This window comes from Ovis canadensis, chromosome 9 (assembly GCF_042477335.2).
Source record: "Ovis canadensis isolate MfBH-ARS-UI-01 breed Bighorn chromosome 9, ARS-UI_OviCan_v2, whole genome shotgun sequence".
In the NCBI taxonomy this organism is placed as follows: Eukaryota; Metazoa; Chordata; class Mammalia; order Artiodactyla; family Bovidae; genus Ovis; species Ovis canadensis.
The window spans coordinates 75,184,948-75,206,985 of record NC_091253.1 but is presented as its reverse complement, the minus strand read 5'-3'; the positions used below and the strand labels follow the sequence as shown (position 1 = coordinate 75,206,985).

Here is a 22,038-nt window from a genome sequence, read left to right as displayed (position 1 = left end):
AAGTTTGAACATGATTAGCTTAATATGTGAAGCTACAAGAAGTACATATTTTTCTAAAAATTTCCCCACAGTAATCTTTTCACATATTATATTATCAATAATATTTGCATAGACATGAGAAAAATATTTCTTTAACTTTATATGTATTCAATTTTATTTTAATGTTTATAAATTATTTGTCAAATACATTAGAACCAATATTGAGGTAACCAATATCAAAGAAAACATTGGAAAACTCAAATGTAGTCAAATCAGAAACAGTCTCCTGTTTTTATTTCTAAAACAGAGAAAGAGATGCATATACTTTTTAAGTTTTAATAAACAATTTTTAAAATAAATGAAGCATTAACAAGAACTATGATGATATGGCACTACTGCAAATATATCTAATAATTTATTTTAAAATAATTCACTTATCTCCATAAGCAACATGGGATGAGCCCTCTTAAGTAGCTAGTAAAAGATATAAGAATAAACATATTGTTTCAAATCTATTATTCATCTATTCACTTTCAATCAAAAGTTATAGAATTTGGCTATGACTTCAAGTTAAAGGGTGTTCCTATGTTGGAGCTAAAATAATTATCATTAGAAAGTTCCACAACATTCTTCTCTCAGTGACCTACTGTCCTCCCCAAACTTCAAACCAGCCACATAGTGCACAAGTTTGTTAAATTTCTTTAGCTTTATTATCTGCACTTTTCCATATGCCATTCTGTTCACCTACAATTTCTTTTGTATTCCACACAGCCTGACCCTCTTTTCTGGGCTTACTTACATTTAAAGCCACAGTTCAGGCATCACTTCCTCTGGCAAAACTTTTTTTGCGTTTCCTGGACTAGGTTGGATGTCTGTACTAAGCTTAATCCTGTACTCTTTAATTTACTTCACTGCAATTGCATATCTGACTATCTGTCTCCTCATCATGACTGTAACTCAACTGGGAAAAAGTGCATAGTCTGTTTTACCATGCATCTATCCCTAGCACTTAGCAAAATACCTGGAGTATGATATGTACATACTCAGTATAGAGTTCCAAAACTATCAGTTTCTATTAATTTCTGTAAAATGTTCTTAATGAATTACTATTCTGAGGCTATTGATGCTTTTGGGTAAATGCATGCATGCAGCATGCAGTCAGTTGTATCTGACTCTTTGTGACTCTATGGACCATAGCCCACCTGACTTCTCTGTGCATGGGATTCTCCAGCCAAGAATACTGGAGTGGGTTGTCATGCCTTCCTCGGGAGGATCTTTCCAACCCAGGGATCAAACCCACACATCTCACGTCTCCAGCATGGACAGACAGGTTCCTTACCACCAGCGCAACCTGGAAAACCATTGGGTAAATGAAGCATCTAATAAGTGAGTTGGGCTTCTGTGATAGCTCAGTTGGTAGAGAATCTGCCTGCAATGCAGGAGATCCTGGTTCAATTCCTAGGATGGGAAGATCTGCTGGAGAATAGATAGGCTACCCACTCCAGCATTCTTAGGGGTTCTCTTGCGGCTCAGCTGGTAAAGAATCTGCCTGCAATGTGGGAGACCTGGGCTTGATCCCTGGGTTGGGAAGATCTTCTGGAGAAGGGAAAGGTTACCGACTCCAGTATTCCGGCCTGGAGAATTCCATGGTTTGTATAGTCCAGGGGGTCACAAACAATCTGACATGACTGAGCGACTTTCACTTTCACTCTCAATAAGTGAGATAATACAGAATATCTTAACTCTAAATATACTAGGTTTGTATTTCAAGGAGTATCTACATGTTATTCTACTGTGGTTTAATGAATAAATCTATCCCCAATCTAACACTGCTATTTATGCATTTATAGACTAGTGGGATATGAAGTAGCTGCAAGAGAATGTGTTAGTGATACAGGAGGGAAATAATTTATTTTTAAATGTATTATATATATTTAATGCTATATATATGAACACTGGGAATTATATTATTAGAGTTAGAAAGGTATTATTACATCAACATGGGTATTTAAATCTTACAGTAGAAAAACTGTACTACTTTTAAAACGTATAAAACTTATTTATTTACAATGAATATTACATTCAATAGATTACCAGAAAATAATTTTTCTATGTATTACTTGGCTACAATAAGCAGAAAGAGTTACAAAAACAAAATACATGAAAATCATGTTGCATTTATCACTACTACACACATCTAAGTCAGGCTATATTCATATATATTGTCTGGAAAATATTATGGTTTTTCTATTTATCAACTACCTATAAAATTTAAAAATGCCCATATTCTTTCAATTATCCAAGAACTTCAAGTGAAGCACATGTAATCACAAAGTAAACTATAATTTGTGAATATTTCATTAAGCTCTTATTACACTTTGATATTTTCTAAAGGATGAATTAATAATATAAAAAACTCTTTCATGTGTTTTTAATATACATACCAAAACCTATGGGCAGCTTTATTGTCCACGTGCAATCTAAACTGCTGGGGTAGTTTCCAGGAAACCCAGGGCTGAGGATCACACCACTGAAATCTGACATTGCACCACCACACTGAGCTGCAAGAGAATTGAGGTCCCACTTAAGCCAAAGTACTTTTTTGTATTAAAAACAGACTGAAATCATTTTGAGTATGAATCAAGTTTCTGAGTTAAAACTGATACAAATTTGAATATTTTCAATCTAATTCACCACATACCAGTATTCAAATATAATCAACTGAGAAGGCACTTTGTAAAATACATAAAAGGGTAATGTATTTCCTTCCTCAGCTGTAAATAGAAGCTAAATCAATTACTGAACAGAGAAGAGTAGTTCATGTGCAGTGAATACAATCAAACAAGAAGCACAGATCCTTTTCCATAGTGAGCAGTACATTTCTGATCCAAAGTACATCTAGAAATGTTTTGATTCATTCAAAAGATGATACAATTTAGAATAAAATCAAGCCAGCAACACTCATTCTAAGTATTGTAGTGAGGAGAGTTTCATTTCCCAGTCTTCCTCTTTTCCTATTTTTGTGAGAAGGCTAAAGGTTTTTAAGTAAAATACTGGTTTCTATTGATAATATGCAAGGGATTCACAGACCGTAAGATATGGCCTCACTTTATCCTAAAATAATCTAGATAAAAAATAGGGGAGTATAACATAAGTAAAAAGATGCCCCCATATTTGAGAATTTGGGGATAAATTTATACTTTTTTAGAGTCCCTATTATTCAGATTTATTATAAATGAGCTAACCATAAACTATAAGAACAGATAATTACCCAAGTTTTAATTTTACATGATTATATAGAATTATTTAACATGTAATAAGAGAACTGCAGTCTAGAAGCTAATTATTTCCTCTTAGTGTACATTTTTATCCTTTTGTCACAGAAGGACTAAAATACACATCTCAGTTGTTGGTTGAAGAATCAGGTTTCATGATTGCACATCAGGTTAGAAAGTTACCTGTAAAAGTATCTGCAACTTCATTCATTTATTATTATGGACAGCAACAAATAGATATATTCAAACTTCAGCTTATAGATCATAAAGGCAAATTCAGTAGAAAGTTTATCAATGTTCGATGTGATATCGGTAGCTAGTTTGATAGCTATCTTTAGCTATGTGAGCTGAATAAATTATGTCTCAAGCAGATTTTACTAAGGGGATATATATAACCTTGTAGTTAATCTGCATGTCAACCTTTCTTTAAAAGTTGTAATTATCACTGTGTAATACACCTGTATATTTTCCATCCTTCTCAAATCTCAGCTCATCCAACTTTAAACCAGAACAGTTTTCAACATATATAAACCATTAATGTTTACCAATTAATTTTCCTAAAATTTGATTATCTACATATATTTATTACACAATCCAATAATTGGGAATTATAGAGACAATATTGTGGCCAATCAAAAGTACTTTTAAAGTTCTTGGAAAGAATGCAATTGTTTATTTGTTTTGCTTTATTCTGAATTTTAAGTGAAAGAACACAAGGACTCTCTTTTGCTTTCTTGCCTTCACAATTTCAAGTGTTTGAGTTACTCCCTGTCCCTCTAATTCTGCTACTTTCCATCTCTTTGGAAATGATCTCAAAATCCTGTCCTCTGCATTGCCCACATTGCTAGAGTGTAAATCTCAAAATCAGAGAAGGAAGAAAGAAAGAATACAAAAAACAGATAGTGAAAGAGAAAGAAAAATAGTAACAAACCATGAAAACAAGCAGAATACAAACACTGCATCTGCCTTCAGGTCCACACCTCTGCCTATTTTCTCAGTGACTCTGCAAGCTCATGCACACCTAGGCCTTAATGACAACACTGTGCTTCACAGCCGTTTCATAGGAGACTCTTTTGAGCCCTATTATATGCTTTTTTCTTAAGGACACAACAACAGCATAGTCCTCCAAGATAAAATCATCTTTGATTTTTCCTTCAGATTTATCTCTATTACGTAGAAATCTCAAGTGATTTTTCCTTTCTTCTACCACAATATCTGGCTGACTGTTTATTTTTCAGTTTATGAGATTGTAACCTTGAGGCCTGATGACTACAGTTTTAAGGCATTCTCTGAATCAGCCTCTTGCCTTCAGTTTCTCCTTAAAATATAGTCATGATATCAATTCTAACATTTTGTCAAATATGGTATAAGTTTACTGTCCAAAATTTATAAAATATAAAAATTTAGTAGAAAATAAATAACAGTGCTCTGGAATTCCACTACCCATAGATAACCTGTCTACCTTTATAATTCTTTATTTCTCTGCAGAAAAGCATACATTCATGCATGTGTGTTTATACACTACATATATAAAGAAAACAGGATGATACTGAGAATCACTTTAAGAATTTTTATATTTGACTGCATATTGTAAACTTTGTTCATGTTATTAAATATTCCATTATAATGTTCACTTCCCCTTTTCCCATTATTGGACCCTTAAGTTGTTGCATATTTCTCATTATAATACCACTGTGGACACCCTGTGTATTTCAGGTTTGGTGTTAAATATTTTAATGTGTTCTCTCATTTCGTTCTCATAATGGGCCTATTACTATTCCATATAACAGATAAGCAAACAGAATAATATACTTGCCATGTAAAGCTATTGCACCTTAGCTGAAATTAAAATGTAGATACATTGCACATCAAAATATGATCAGTATTTAATACAGTTTCATACAAATTTAGCCTATATAAATTTAAAATTTCTAGTTTAATTTCATTGAAATATCATTTCCATCTAATACTTCCCTTGTTAACAATATTCAATGGAATATAAATTTAATCAAAACACAACATTTACCTAAAAACTAAGCAATTTGTTAAGAGTAATAACCAAAGCTACTAATACAGCAAAATGGAAATTACCATATCATAACTGAGTGATATTTAAATTGATACAACTTTCTAAAGCAATTTGATGATATTTGTAGAATTTTTAAATAGTTATTCAATAACAAAATTAATCTATTCATGTAAGATCCTAAGTAAACAATAAGATATCTGCAAGAAGGCATGTGAAGAACACTTTAAAAGAAATGTGTATAAATGTATAAATATGAACTAAAGGTATATAAACGTATATCAAAAAGACAAAAAACTAAGCTAACAAAAGAGAATAACTATACAAATTAGACTATGCTATGGACGCTTACCCCTTGGAAGAAAAGTTATGACCAACCTAGATAGCATATTCAAAAGCAGAGACATTACTTTGCCGACTAAGGTCCGTCTACTCAAGGCTATGGTTTTTCCAGTAGTCATGTATGGATGTGAGAGTTGGACTGTGAAGAAGGCTGAGGGCCAAAGAATTGATGCCTTTGAACTGTGGTGTTGGAGAAGACTCTTGAGAGTCCCTTGGACTACAAGGAGATTCAACCAATCCATTCTGAAGGAGATCAGCCCTGGGATTTCTTTGGAAGGAATGATGCTAAAGCTGAAGCTCCAGTACTTTGGCCACCTCATGCGAAGAGTTGACTCATTGGAAAAGACTCTGATGCTGGGAGGGACTGGGGGCGGGAGGAGAAGGGGACGACCGCGGAGGAGATGGCTGGATGGGATCACTGACTCGATGGACGTGAGTCTGAGTGAACTCCAGGAGTTGGTGATGGACAGGGAGGCCTGGCGTGCTGCGATTCATGGGGTCGCAAAGAGTCAGACATGACTGAGCGACTGAACTGAACTGAACTGAACTGATGTGCTATAAAGCCATTTAAAAAATAAAATTTTTGGAAACATGCTATGATGGAGAAAATATTTCTAAGTGAATGTCAAGAAAGACATTATAAAAACTATACATACTGTAGAATCTCAAAACTTTAATTTGTTCACTCAACAATATTTATTGGATATGTACTTAAGATACTAACTGTTCTTGGCAGTAAAGGACAGTAATGAATAACAGACCAAAACTCTCTGCTTTCATATCAGCAAAATATATATATATTATTTTTATCTTTAGCATCTCAATTTTATACTTAATTGGATATATACATACCCCATATTCATAACACTTACATAAATGACATTATCTGTATATATATATATTTTTGTAATAGTTACTACATATATGTATGTAATTTGTAATTGGTATTATATGCATAAATTATTTATAATACCTAAAGAAATAAATCCTTCCAAAATTGTCATCCAATCCAAAGTCTGAATGCTTTTATTATTGTTTGTCAATAAAAGACATCTTTACTCAAACATTAATTTCCAGTACTCTCTAACAAAAATTGTGCATATGTCACATAGGCAACACAGACTGAATTGTGTCCTCCTAATATTCACATGTTAAAGCCCTAACTCCCAAATGTGACTGCATTTGGAGATAAGTGATATCTCTTTTAAGGAGATAGTTAAAGTTAAATAAAGTCATGAGGGTAGGGAGCTCTAATCTAACAGTACCGGTGTACTATCGGGGAGCTCTCTCACAGTGAAAAGGCCATGTCAGGATGTAGGGAGAAGATCATCTTCTACAAGTCAAGGAAAGAAGTACTCCAAAAATACAACCCTGCCACCACCTTGACCTTGAACTTCTAGCTTCTAGAAATGTGACAAAATAAATTTCTGTCGTTGAAGTCATTTAGTCTATAGCATTCTGTTACACTAGCCCAAGGATATTAATATATTACAGGTTTGTTCACTGTAAATTGGTAGGTATTGAGGTCACACCAATTCTTTTATTTTTTCCCTCCTCTGAAAGGGTAATCTTCTTCATTCATTTAATTACATCTGTCATTCAATACCCTTTGTAAATTTTATTGTCTGACTATATTTCCCAATGACTTCAGTCAACACCATTCTCATCTTTCTTAAATTCCATCAGGTATTCAATGGCATTAAACACTAAATCACTCTCCTATTTCATTTCATTTATTTCTACAAATCATGTTTTAATGATGGAAATCATAACTCACACTTTCTTTTCATACTCTATAGAGCTCAGTATATTAATGGTAGCATACAGACACCAGAATCTTAAAAATGAAAAAAATTAAGGTAGATAGAAATAACTGGAAGCTGCATTAAATTAGGGTCAATATTTGGGTTCGAATTTCAAAGTCTCAAGTATTCTTTTGATACATCATACATCTCATGGGGTGTCATGCTCCCTTTGGTAGACTCTAGCTTTCTTACCTATTTTGGCTCAACAGTAAGAAATAGAATATTTACTTGTTTTCCTGATCTATGAGTATGAGTAGTTTTACAATATTATACTGAGAAAACTCTCTGGGAATCAGAAAACCTAATACAGTTTCTCAATTTGTAGTTTTAAGCCATACATTGATAATTACTTTGGGGCCAAAAAATGTAAAACTTTAACATTAAAAAAAAATTGAAACATTTATCTGGGAATGTAATTTTCATAAAACCTGCAACAGGCAAACTTTATGTTTGAAAAACAACATATACAAGGTGTATCTTTAAAATATCTAATAAATAATTTATAGTCCTTTAACTCACCCAAACAAATTGGGATTGGATAATTCCATCTTCTTACAGGTCCAGGCATGCATGTAATATGAGAATGGCCCTATATAAACAAGACAGAGCAGTTCAGTACACATTTTTAAAAGTCTAAATATAACATAGGATAGTGAATGATACTTATGAAAACAATATATTGCATTGTAATATTTTTAATACTATTGAAAACCTTAGTGTGACTTAAAACAAGGAAGGTAATTATAAACACTTGTGTTAAAATGTAAAAAAAATAAGATTTTGGTAGAAAAATTAAGACTCTATATCACATTAAAATTGTTTTAACATTGTTCTACCAAAACATGTTCTACTAAGGTACTGCAATAATTACACAAGGGAAATGGCCATATATATAGTGGTTTCCAATAAAGTGCTGTAATATTCAAGGTGAGATAGATAAAAATGATTATAAAATTCTATTATAAAAATATGAAAAGTCAACTAAAGTATATTAAATTTATATAGAGTCTAGAAAAACTTAATGTTCTACTGAGACTAATAATTTGGGATAAAAGTTTAAAGACTATAAATCATTAATTTTAAATTTTATTTCCTCTAAGGAATTTATTGATTTAATATGTGAAATAGTTTCTGTCTCATTTTTTTTTCCTTAATTTCTTAATAGGTCTATGCTTTAGGGAGATTTTTATGAGGCCATAAATTCAGACCATTTAAAAAACTTGCAAAAGATTAATATAAACACATAAATTGATAATTTACATTGTAGCTCCATAGTTTTAGCAAAACTTATTTGTAGTCATTTTTTTATGAATCTGGGGAATTTATTATCACGGAAGCTTTATTTAATGCTTTAAGTAGCACTTTCATTTTTATTTGCAAATTCTGAAAATCTAGGAGTTCAATTTTTACATCTTATGTGTACAGAGAGAAAGGGAAACATTTATTTTGATTTCAAAATCATCTTTGATTACTTGCAAACAAAACAATTTAGTCCATTCCAGCAATTTCTCTCACAAATACCTCACTGACAAATTGAATACCTTTTGATTTAATAATGTTAAATTATGCAGCCTGAGATAAGTATTGTTTTATAACTTCTATATTATTAATCATTAATTTGCTAAAATATTCTGAAAGGGTAATGAAATTCAAAGCTAAAATTTTAAAATAGACCTACCTGAAGAGAATAGCCTTGATCACACTGAAAGGATACTACATCACCAACCATGTATCTGTCTCCAATTTTAATCCCACTGCTAGGAGTCTGTGGTTCAGGACAGGAATCCAAACCAATAGCTAAGAATAATTAGCAGTAAAATGTAACTTTCAAATGCTTAAATCATGCCTAAATTACCAAAATTGAATATTGATGTCATTAAAACTAGATTTACACTGAGACATTAAGGATATTCTGTGAATAAGATTTAACTGTATATGGTTACAGCAATGTGCTTTGGAACTACACCATAGAACTATTTGAATTTTCATGGCACCAACCATTAATTAGCTGTGTGATTATACCTAAACTCTTCTTTAATTCTCAGCCTAAACATCTTCTATGATACAAGTAAAAATTCCTAAAAAGAAACTTGCTAAATAAAAATAATAATTTACTGTGATAATAAAATGGAATTATATATGTAAAACATTCTAAGAAAAATGACTAAAAAATATTTACTATCTTGTCCATATCACTTGATACCTTTTTCTGAAATGGAGATGATAATTCAAAACACTTCCATTATTTTTACATTAACAACTTATTTTTCAGTATAAAAATAAAAGCATACTAAAAGTAAAATGTTTTTCTAAAATGTTTCACTTAGTTTAGCATTTTTTATTGAAGTATATTTGACTTACAATGTTGTGCTAATTTATGCTGTATAGCAAAGTGATTCAGTTATTATATATTTTTTATATATATATATATATATATACACTTTTTTACATTATTTTCCAGTATGGTTTATCACAGGATATTAAATACAGTTCTCTGTGCTATATATCAGGATCTTATTGTTTATCCATTTTTTATAAAATAGTTTACATCTACAAACCTCAAATTGCTACTCTGTCCATCCTACCCTCCCTCTCTCTTGACAACTACAAGTTTGTTATCCATGTCTGAGTCTGTTTCATAGATAAGTTCATTTGTGTCATATTTTAGGTTTTACATATAAGTGGCGCCATCCAGTATTTGCCTTTTTCTGACTTACTTCACTTAGTATGATAATCTCTAGGTCAATCCATGTTTCTGCAAATGGCCTTATTTCCAAAATTATTCATTTAAAAGCTCAAAAATTGTTCGATGTTTTTGCCAAAACATTTTTAAGCATGTGAATATATTACTATCAAAAACTTTTTTATCTTTAATAGGAGCCTATGTTTGTTATCTATTTCTCTATAGTTCACATTTTGAGCTAATCTAATACATATCTGATGGTTTCCCAGGTGGAGCTAGTGGTAAAGAACCTGTCTGCCAATGCAGGAGAGGTAAGAGACCCAAGTACAATCCTTGGGTCAGGAAGATCCCCTGGAGGAGGAAATGGCTACCCACTCCAGTATTCTTGCCTAGAGAAACCCATGGACAGAGGAGTCTAGTGGGCTATGGTGCACAGGGTTGCAAAGAGTTGAATATGTCTGAAGCAACTTAGCATGCATGCAATACATATCTGAATGGATGAGAGGAAGCAGTCACCACTCCAAAATCATTATGTGAGTGTGTGTATACTCATTATAAATATTCATGGTATATAATCATTTATTAAAAAAGCATTAAAACCTAAATTCTGAAGAATAACAATACTGGCCACCTTATGCAAAGAGCTGACTCATTGGAAAATACCATGATGCTGTGAAAGGTTTAGGGCAGGAGGAGAAGGGGGCAACAGAAGATGAGATGGTTGGATGGCATCAAAGATTCAGGAAAGTAACTCCAGAAGACAGTGAAGAGCAGGAAAGTCTAGCATGCCATGGTCCAGAACGTTGCAAAGAGTTGGACATGACTTAGTGACTGAATAACAACAAAAAGCATGACAATATCATATAGATTCTTTCACTCCTTGACCATGTTATTTCTCTCTGATAGATGCCATCATACTTAACACCACCCCATCCATCATCTTTGTTGCATTTGACATAAATTAATAATGAATAATTATGTAATTAGTTATTCAATATTTATCCCCTTCTGAGAATACAAATTTCATAAAGGTGGCTTAAAGCACACAGTCTTAAGGAAGCACTCAATAAACATTCTTTGTAAAGATGAATGAATAGAAAAAGAAATAAAGAGCATTCTATTATATTTCTTAATAAATACAAATATCTGCCTTTGCAAATGGAAGAAATTTTATCTAATAACATAATGGTGAGAGTAGGTACAAATTAAAGGATAGAAAAGTAAATAAAAGCAGTGACTGGGTAGAGCTGTGGTTAGATTGGGAAGTAAGGTAGTAAAGACGAGGAGTAAACTGGTCATTTAGGAATGCACTTGAGGCAGTCCTAAAGGAGACTGAGTCATATAGACTAGAATTTCAATGCTGGTGCCGCAATTAGCTAGGTCTCTAACCATATGTAAAGCTCCATGTTTCTTGATCTTTTGTAATCTTGTATTTATAGAACCAGGAAAGTTAAGTTATCCTTAAATTGTTGCCTACTTTTAAAATTTTAAGAGTTAATGTCTCACTTTCCATATAACTTTTGAAATCCAAGAAAAGACAAAAATGGTGTTACATTTACTTTCATCTCATTCAACATCCACTAATGGGTCTTATACATTAAATTCATCTGATTTTATAGAAAGCTTTCTAAGAATGATTAACCAAATAGAACAGTTATGATATAAACATATACATCTGGTCAATATGATTTCACTTTCCTTTTCAGTTCATTTCAGTTCAATTCAGTCACTCAGTTGTGTCCGACTCTTTGCGACCCTATGGACTGCAGCATGCCAGGCCTCACCAACTCCTGGAGTTTACTTTAGAACAAGGAAAAGTAGTATATTGGATGTTCTGAACAATGCATTTATTATCCTTTACCATTAAGGTCATTTATGTGATCATTTTTGCTAAGAAGGCTAAATTCAGTACATGTTCATTTCTCTTTTCTTTCTATCAAGTACTCTAGTCAGGGTCATATGCATAAAAAACTACTAATTTCCCCAAGTGTTGATTTTCTCCTCTGGGAGGATAAAGAAAATATTGCACAGTTATGCCACAAAATAATGAGACTCATTTTTAAGAGAGATTTTTTCCCATAATGTATGTATATATAGCAAAATATTTATGAAAGAGTTTTAACTTAAAACATAATATAAACTCTATAGATTATGCAATAATAATTTTGTATGTTAAAAATTCTTATATGCAAATAATCACAGAGAAAAATGACCAAAAGTAAATATGTGAAATATTAGCAGTAGTTAAGATTCTTGATATGAAATTATTGGTGATTTTTATGCACTTTCTTATATATTCCTGCATTTCTAAAACTTATATGAAGTGAAGTGAAGTGAAGTCGCTCAGTCATGTCTGACTCTTTGCGACCGCATGAACTGTAGCACACCAGGCTCCTCCATCCATGGGATTTTCCAGGCAAGAATACTGGAGTGGGTTGCCATTTCCTTCTCCAGGAGATCTTCCCGACCCAGGGATTGAACCCAGGTCTCCCGCATTGTAGGCAGATGCTTTACCATCTGAGCCACCATGGAATGCAAATAATAATGTCACTTATGTAGTAGATGGATGTATTTTTCCTTTTCCCTGATACGGGGAAAGACTGAAGGCAGGAGGAGAAGTGGGTGACAAAGGATGACATGGTTGGATGGGATCATCGACTCAATGGATATGAGTTTGAGCAAACTGTGGGAGACAGTAAAGGACAGGGAAGCCTGGCGTGCTACAGTCCATGGAGTTGCAAAGAGTCAGACATGACTGAGCGACTGAATAATAACAATAAAATCTAGTAGATAAAGTAGAATTAGTAGAGAATTTGGGGGTATAAAAATATATATCAATCGTTAATAATATTGTCTCAGGGAAGGAAATAAGGTAATGAACTAATTAGATAAGAAAGAGAAGTCATATATTAACAACCCCTCTCATTTTTTTTGGCATTCAATTATTTTACATGCACTAAAGAAAATAAAACAGAAATATCTTTTAAAAACTGCAGTTCATATTTATAAGTAATTTTTTAAATTTACAAAACTGAGTGATTAAATTCAGTAGTTTAAAAATGTCTTCTTTATTATTTTTCATTGCTTTCTAAGTAACAATACCGGTAGGTTATTTGCAGGAATCAACAAAGAAAAGGTATTTGTAAAATGTTTCAAACAGCTCTCTTCTGTTTGACTAAGCTTAGCCAATCAACATATTGAGTCATTTTCATCTTTAAGGATATAAATTTTATAAAATTATGTGTCTGGCAATCAAAGATGCTCTTTGAGTGAACTTTTTTAATGGGAATTGGTTCAATGAATTAAGTGCTATAGCCAAAAACAAACAGAAATGAATACAAGGAAAAATCCACATCAAAAGTTGCACAGAATTAATTATATATGCTATTAAATTACTGTGGGCAGTTACCCTGGCTGTAAACATTAAAACCTCAGCCCTCCAATTTTAAAAGTTTATTTGTAAACAAAAATATTCTTTCTAATTTTGTTTACAAAGCAATCTGAAGGAGAAAACGGTGTAAATCATAACATTTGTATTTGATCATTTTGAATATATACTATAGTATTCCATAATGATTTTAATAAGTCCTTAATGCAATGAGATAGGGAGAAAGGGAGAGAAGAAAGTTTAATTATTGCTAAGACTCCCAGTAAGACTGTTATGTAAAAAGGAAAAAAAAACCCCACTTTATGAATTTGATATGACAACCCATGTACAAATTTATTGAAAATAACCAAAAATCCTGGATTTATTTCCTGCAAATGCAGGAGACTTAAGATACACAGGTTTAATCCCTGCGTCAGGAAGATCCCCTGGAGGAGGGCATGGCAACCCACTCTAGTATTCTTGCCTGGAGAATCTCCTATGGACAGAGAAGCCTGGCAGGCTACAGTCCATAGGGCTGCAAAAAATCGGACGTGACTGAAGTGACATAGCATGCATGCAAGAGAAATCAACAGGAACTGAATCATATGTCTTTGGACCAGTGCTTGTATTCAACGATAGTGAAGATCTTATTTTAAAAATACTGCAGGTCTTCAATTTAAAATTTTTCTCTAAATAATGGACAGAAAATAACTATTATTTCTAGGTTTACACCACATTTAATGATTTTTAATATGTTAGAATTATCACTTGGCATTTAATATTTATAATTATAAAATAATGGCTTGAGAATAATGTAGAAGTTGGTGATAAAGGATGAATTCAATATGAGCTGGGCTACTAGTTGCAGGACTTGGAGCAATCAACAATGATAAGTATACAGACTTTTTCAACAGAATGTACCTTGTATTAACTAATATACTAAAGAAAACTTGTCACATATTATTATGTAATATTTACATGTATATTTTAACTCTGTTTATTTAACTTATATGCAGAGTACATCAAGCAAAATGCTCGCCTGGATGAAGCACAAGCTGGAATCAAGATTGTTGGAAGAAACACCAACAAACTCAGGTATGCAGATGATCCCACTCTAATGGCAGGAAGTGAAGAGGAACTAAGAGCCTTTTAATGAGGGAGGAAGAGAGAAAAAGCTGGTTTAAAACTCAACATTCTAAAAGCTAAGATCATGGCATCTGGCCCCATCACATCATGGCAAACAGAAGGGGGAAAAGAGGAAGCGGTGACAGATATTATTTTCTTGGGTTCAAAAATTACTGCAGATGGTGACTGCAGCCATGAAATTAAAAGATGTATGCTCCTTTGAAAAAAATCTATGACAAACCTAGACAGCATATTAAAAAGCAGAGATATTACTTCATCAACAAAGGTCCTTACAGTCAAAACTATTGTTTTCTCAGTAGTCATGTACGGATGTGAGAGTTGGACCATAAAGAAGTCTGAAAGCTAAAAAATGGATGTTTTTGAACTGTGGTACTGGAAAAGACTCTTGAGAATCCCTTGGATAGCAAGGAGATCAAACTAGTCAATCCTAAAGGAAATAAACCCTAAATATTCATTGGAAGGACTGATGCTGAAGTGAAACTCCAATACTTTGGCCAGCTGATGTAAACAACCAACTCACTGGAAAAGACGTTGGTGCTGGGAAAGATTGAAGGCACGAGAAGAGCGCACTGGAGGATGAGATGGTTAGATAGCATCACCAACCCAATGGACATGAATTTGAGCAAACTCCAGGAGATAGTGAAGGACAGGGAAGCCTGGCATGCCACAGTCCATGGGGTTGCAAAGAGTAGGACATGACTGAGTGACTGAATAACAACATGTAACATAAATGTCTATCAATAAAGTTTTTCAGACAGAACAATTTAGACTTCAAAAGCAAGTGGTGCTGGGAAAACTGGTCAACCACTTGTATAGAATGAAACTAGAATACTTTCAAACACCATACACAAAAATAAACTCAAAATGGATTAAAGATCTAAATGTAAGACCAGAAACTATAAAACTCCTAGAGAAAAACATAAGCAAAACACTCTGATGTGAATTATAGCAGGATCCTCTATGATCCACCTCCCAGAGTAATGGAAATAAAAGCAAAAATAAACAAATGGGACCTAATTAAACTTAAAAGCTTTTGCACAACAAAGGAAACTATAAGCAAGGTGAAAAGACAGCCTTCAGGATGGGAGAATATAATAGCAAATGAAGCAACTGACAAACAACTCATCTCAAAAATATACAATCAGTTCCTGAAGCTCAATTCCAGAAAAATAAACAACCCAATCAAAAAATGGGCCAAAGAACTAAACAGACATTTCTTCAAAGAAGACATACATATGGCTAACAAACACATGAAAAGATGCTCAACATCACTCATGATCAGAGAAATACAAATCAAAACCACAATGAGGTAACATCTCGAGCCGGTCAGAATGGCTGCTATCAAAAAGTCTCCAAACATGACCCAGCAATCCCACTTCTGGGCATACACACCGAGGACACCAGAATTGAAAGAGACACATGTACCCCAATGTTCATCGCAGCACTGTTTATAATAGCCAGGACATGGAAACAACCTAGATGTCCATCAGCAGATGAATGGATAAGAAAGCTGTGGTACATATACACAATGGAGTATTACTCAGCCGTTAAAAAGAATTCATTTGAATCAGTTCTGTTGAGATGGATGAAACTGGAGCCGATTATACAGAGTGAAGTAAGCCAGAAAGAAAAACACCAATACAGTATACTAACACATATATATGGAATTTAGGAAGATGGCAATGACGACCCTGTATGCAAGACAGGGAAAGAGACACAGATGTGTATAACGGACTTTTGGACTCAGAGGGAGAGGGAGAGGGTGGGATGATTTGGGAGAATGCCATTCTAACATGTATACTATCATGTGAATTGAATCGCCAGTCTATGTCTGACGCAGGTTGCAGCATGCTTGGGGCTGGTGCATGGGGATGACCCAGAAAGATGTTTTGGGGAGGGAGGTGGGAGGGGGGTTCATGTTTGGGAATGCATGTAAGAATTAAAGATTTTAAAATTAAAAAAAAATAAAATAAAATAAAATGTTAATACTCATAAAGAAAAAAAAATAAACAAATACTAATAGAAAAAAAAAAAGTCTCCAAACAATAAATGCTGGAGAGGGTGCAGATACAAAGAAACCCTCTTACACTGTTGGTCAGAATGCAAACTAGCACAGCCACTATGGAGAACAGTATGGAAATTCCTTGAAAAACTGGAAATAGAACTGCCATATGACCCAGCAATCCCACTGCTGGGCATACACACTGAGGAAACCAGAATTGAAAGAGACACATGTACCCCAGTGTTCATCACAGCACTGTTTACAATAGCCAGGACATGGAAGCAACTCAGATGTCCATCGGCAGACAAATGGATAATAAAGCTGTGGTACATGATGGAATATTACTCAGCTATTAAAAAGAATGCATTCGAATCAGTTCTAATGAAATGGATGAAACTGGAACCTATTATACAGAGTGAAGTAGGTTAGAAAGAAAAACACCAATACAGTATATCAATGCATATACATGGAATTTAGAAAGGTGGTAATGATGACCCTACATGTGAGACAGCAAAAGAGACACAGCTGTAAAGAACAGACTATTGGTCTCTGTGGGAGAAGGCAAGAGTGGGATGATTTGAGAGAATAGCATTGAAACATGTATATTATCATATGTGAAACAGATCACCAGTCCAGGTTCCACGCATGAGACAGGGTGCTCAGGGCTGGTGCACTGGGATGACCCTGAGGGATAGGATGGGGAGGGAGGCAGGAGGGAGGTTCAGGATGGGGAACACATGTACACTCATGGCTGATTCATGTGAATGTATGGCAAAAAGCACCACAATATTTTAAAGTAATTAGCCTCCAATTAAAATAAATTTAAAAAAAAAGTCACTGACGAGTAGCAGTGTAAGTTTAGAAATATGTGGTACAGGCTTTGTTCATGTTTACCCTGATTCTCATATTTTCTTACTTATGTTTACCTATTTAACATTTGACCTAGCAGTATTCTGAAAAACTGAGTACTCAGTAATAGATGTGTGGTTGTGTGTGTGCTCAGTCGCTCAGTCATGTCTGCCTCTTTGTGCCCCATAGACTGTAGCCTGTCAGGAATCTTCTGTCCACAGAATTTTCCAGGCAAGAAATACTGGAGTGGGTTGCCATTTCCTACTCTAGGGGCTCTTTCCCACCCAGTGATCGAACCCATGTCTCTTGCATCTCCTGCATTGGCAAGCAGATTCTTTACTACTGAGCCACCTGGGAAACCCCAGTGATAGATTCTACTTATAAAATTTTAGTCTAAAGAATAAAGATAAGTAAAATGATAAATAGAATCTGGCATGTAGGGACCATTCACTCATTACATGAGCAATTACTGGTGCCAATTGTATAGTCTTACTATGTTAACACACATGCTGGAAATGCAAAGATCAATTAGCAACAAAAACAACCATGCTCTGAAGAAATTCTGGGTGGACCTAGAGAGGGCGTTGTTTTAAAAGACAGCTTCAGTGTAGCAGAAAAATCACAATATATGAAGGCTGTCTTCTATTTAAATAATTATTTCATAGGAACTAACCTATGTGAGTCCAAAAAACAATATATTTTATCAGTTCATAACAAAGGGGAAGGTGAGTATGCTGGCTTGGCATGTTAAGTGGATAATGTTTCAAGTTATTTTTCCTTCTTTTATGGAAAAAAAGGGGAGCATTTTTTGTAAAACACATTATAGTATTTTTGGAAGGGCAGTTAAAAATGAAGCTGAAAAGGGAGACAGGATATAGACTATGTAAACAATCGTGTAATCTTAATCAATGTAGAAGGTTGTATTTTCCTACTGTGGTTAATGGAGGTAAAATTCAGAGTTTTTAAGAACAAAACTTCTGTACTCTGTGTGCATCTTGGTTCCACTAGTTTCTTGCCTTTTCTTGGTAAAATCTGAGATAATCTCTATGTCTCAGTTTCCTCATCTATAAAATAGATTCAAAATTATACCAACTTCACATGAATACTTTGATGCATAAAGAAAACAATACATGTATAACACTTAGATAGTTTCAGGAACATAGGATGCCCTCAAAAAAATGTTAACTAGCATTACTGAATGCTTTTAAGCATGGAAGTTAGGTTGTACATTTGGATTCTAGATAAAGGATATATATATTTTCTATTGTTATGAAAGCACGTCTCTGTATGTTTAAGACCAATAGATCTCACATAAATATTCTAGTAATATAGAAAACACATATAAAGATTTACATAAAGCCTCAAACTTAAGTACCTTCAGTTTTGTGATTGACTTACAAAGAGAAGCTTCTATAAGAAAATCCAGAAGACCAGGAGCAGTGTTACTATAATAGCTCAAGATATAACTACAGAAACTTTACAGCTACACAAACACAATGTTTTATGAATTCAGAAACTCTCTTAGAACCAGCTCTCAATCAATACCACAAAGACATGAAAAATCAATGAGATGATCATGAAATAAATTTGGATAAGAGTAAACTATGCCAAAACTAGAATGGCCTTAGAGGCTTAAGGAGTGAAATGTGTTTATAAAGATCAATTACACATATTTACATGTAATATAGTCTAGGTTAATAGCAATTTAAATTAGAAATGACAAACATTAACAACTTAACTTGGACAGAAGGTGTTTCTAAAATTAATAGTTACAAGATAATATGCATGAAGTAGAATAAGACAGTTTAGGTAAAAATATAATTAATCTTACAGTCACTATTTTTTCACAAATAATCAATTATCTAACTAGCCCATTTTTTATGGTTATAAAAATAAACTTAAGACCTAATGCATTAGGTCTTAAGCATATTGCTCAAGGAAGGAAAGCAATAAAATAATTATTGTGTTGAATTGAAACCTTTTGTTATTTATAAACTACATTTAAATGAATACATTCCTGAGCATTGACTATTTCACAACTATTTTTATAATTTGGGTATTCAGACTAGTCGTCCAACTATTGCACAAGATGGAAAGATGTTTTCAGGCCACCTGAGTTTTTATAAGATTTACAGCAAAATTATTATTAGTAGATATAATGAATAATCTCAGGTGTGGGAGGAGGGAAAAAATTATTCATTATGGTGACATTACCTTCGTTTTCCTCAGAGACTACATCCTGAGATCTTTGAGCACCCCTAAATTTTCAAATATCATTACTATATAGTTTCCCCTTTTAAAATAAGTTCATTTTATAAGTTCAAGACCAAAAACTGTTCATTGATTTATAAATGTTCACAGTCCCTTTAGGATTTTCCATTAGGTGCTAGTGAAGAGGCTCAGACGTGTTCGACTATTCGCGACCCCATGGACTGTAGCCTGTCAGGCTCCTCTGTCAATGGGATTTTTTAGGCAAAAACACTGGAGTGGATTGCCATTTCCTTCACCATGGGATCTTCCCAACCCAGGGATCGAACCTGGGCCTCTTTCACTGAAGGCAGACTCTTTATTGCTTGAGCTACCAGGGAAGGTGCTGGATTTTTCTTTAGTGGGATTTAAAAGTGTGCCTCCATAAATAGGAAGTATGAGGAAAACTGCATATGCATGTTACAATCAAATGATCATTTCAAAATGATGAAGTTGGACCTGAATTCAAGTGACAGAGCAACTAGAAACTACAGGTTCTTTTTGTGGAAGAAGGTCCGTCTAGTCAAGGCTATGGTTTTTCCAGTGGTCATGTATGGATGTGAGAGTTGGACTGTGAAGAAAGCTGAGCGCCGAAGAATTGATGCTTTTGAACTGTGGTGTTGGAGAAGACTCTTGAGAGTCCCTTGGACTGCAAGGAGATCCAACCAATCCATTCTAAAGGAGATCAGCCCTGGGATTTCTTTGGAGGGAATGATGCTAAAGCTGAAACTCCAGTACTTTGGCCACCTCATGCGAAGAGTTGACTCATTGGAAAAGACTCTGATTCTGGGAGGGATTGGGGGCAGAAGGAGAAGGGGACAACAGAGGATGAGATGGCTGGATGGCATCACTGACTCGATGGATGTGAGTCTGAGTGAACTCCGGGAGTTGGTGATAGATAGGGAGGCCTGGCGTGCTGTGATTCATAGGGTCGCAGAGTCAGACATGACTGAGCGACTGAACTGAACTGAATTGAACCAACGCTGATACAATTAATGGTATTCCATGCACTAGGAACATTTTCCCTAGCAACAAATACATTTATGCAAGACATACAATTATAACCAGAATCACATATGTTTAAAATACACACACACACACACAAACTGATGAATAGATTCCCACCTTCTAGTGCTCTTGTGGATCAGGAAACAGAAAGAATGTGAACAATGTTGGAAAAAATATACTAACTCAGAGCATCTACATCTATTTATATGACTACTGAAACAGAACTCTAGTACACCTAACTACAGTAGTACACATGACTCTTAAACCAGAACAATTATCAATACAATGATGCATCTTCATGTGAACTTATGATCACTCATATCAGGAAATATAAAAATGTAAATCAGACTCTTTTAATAAGTGTTTTTCAGCTTATCTTGATTAAGCAGAGAAAACTGTATCCTCTAAACTCTGGAACTCTGGTATAAATATTTGCGGCCTTCCAAAGTTGGTAGGCAAACATGTCTTCTGCCTGCCTTCTTTCTCTTCAATGTCCAATCTCTTTTCTTATGAACAGAAAGAAAAACTGACTTTTAAAAAATCTTTTCATTAATATTAGCTATCTCATTATATATCAGGTAATTTAATAGCATAAAACTAATAGAATATATCAACATCTCAGAAAAATGTAATTGAGAATATTTCCAAATTTATATTTATTATCTCACTTTGTGTTTAACTTAGAAAATTTACCCTGATTTGTGGAACTACAACCTCAAGTGAGTACAGTTTGAAATACTAATAAATATACTCATGAAGGTAGTCAAAAGGTACAACTTTCCAGTAAAAAAGGAGTGTACTGTAACTAGAGGTGTAACATACGATGCAATGGCTATAGTTAACACTTTTCTATGATATATGTTTATTAAGAGAGTAGATCTTAAAGGTTCTCATTACAAGGAGAAACGCTTTTTTTTCCTTTCTTTTTACTGCATCTATATGAGACGGATAGATGTGAACTAAACCTATTGTATTAATCATTTCACAACATATATAAATTCAACCACCTTTTTTGTATACCTTAAACAGTGATGTATGTCAACTATTTCTCAATAAAGCTGGAAAAAGATTTTTAAAAGTATTTCAAGACCAAAAGGTAGAAATATTAATCTCTTTTCTAGAATTTTATTACTCAAATTCAAATGTTTTCCATCTATGGAAATCAAAGATTAGAATAGATGTAAAAATGGGATTCTAAATAATTTTTGTCTGCTATAGAATATTTCTTCTGAATTACATATCTGGAATATGTATTAAGAAAACACTGAATTTATAGTCAGTTTTTTATTGATTATGATAGTTTGTCTAA

General features: G+C 33.7%; 1 protein-coding gene across 2 annotated transcripts in view; it reads right to left on the bottom strand.

The window, feature by feature from the left end:
• The window catches only part of CSMD3 (CUB and Sushi multiple domains 3), a 1,383,361-nt gene that overhangs the window by 123,926 nt on the left and 1,237,397 nt on the right, over positions 1-22,038 (bottom strand). For both annotated transcript variants that reach the window (XM_069601113.1, XM_069601114.1), the window contains 3 exons: positions 9,106-9,224; positions 7,947-8,016; positions 2,424-2,540 (listed from right to left, as the gene is read on the bottom strand). In XM_069601113.1, coding sequence (XP_069457214.1) covers positions 2,424-2,540; positions 7,947-8,016; positions 9,106-9,224 — 306 coding nt within the window. The remainder of the gene's footprint in view (positions 1-2,423; positions 2,541-7,946; positions 8,017-9,105; positions 9,225-22,038) is intronic.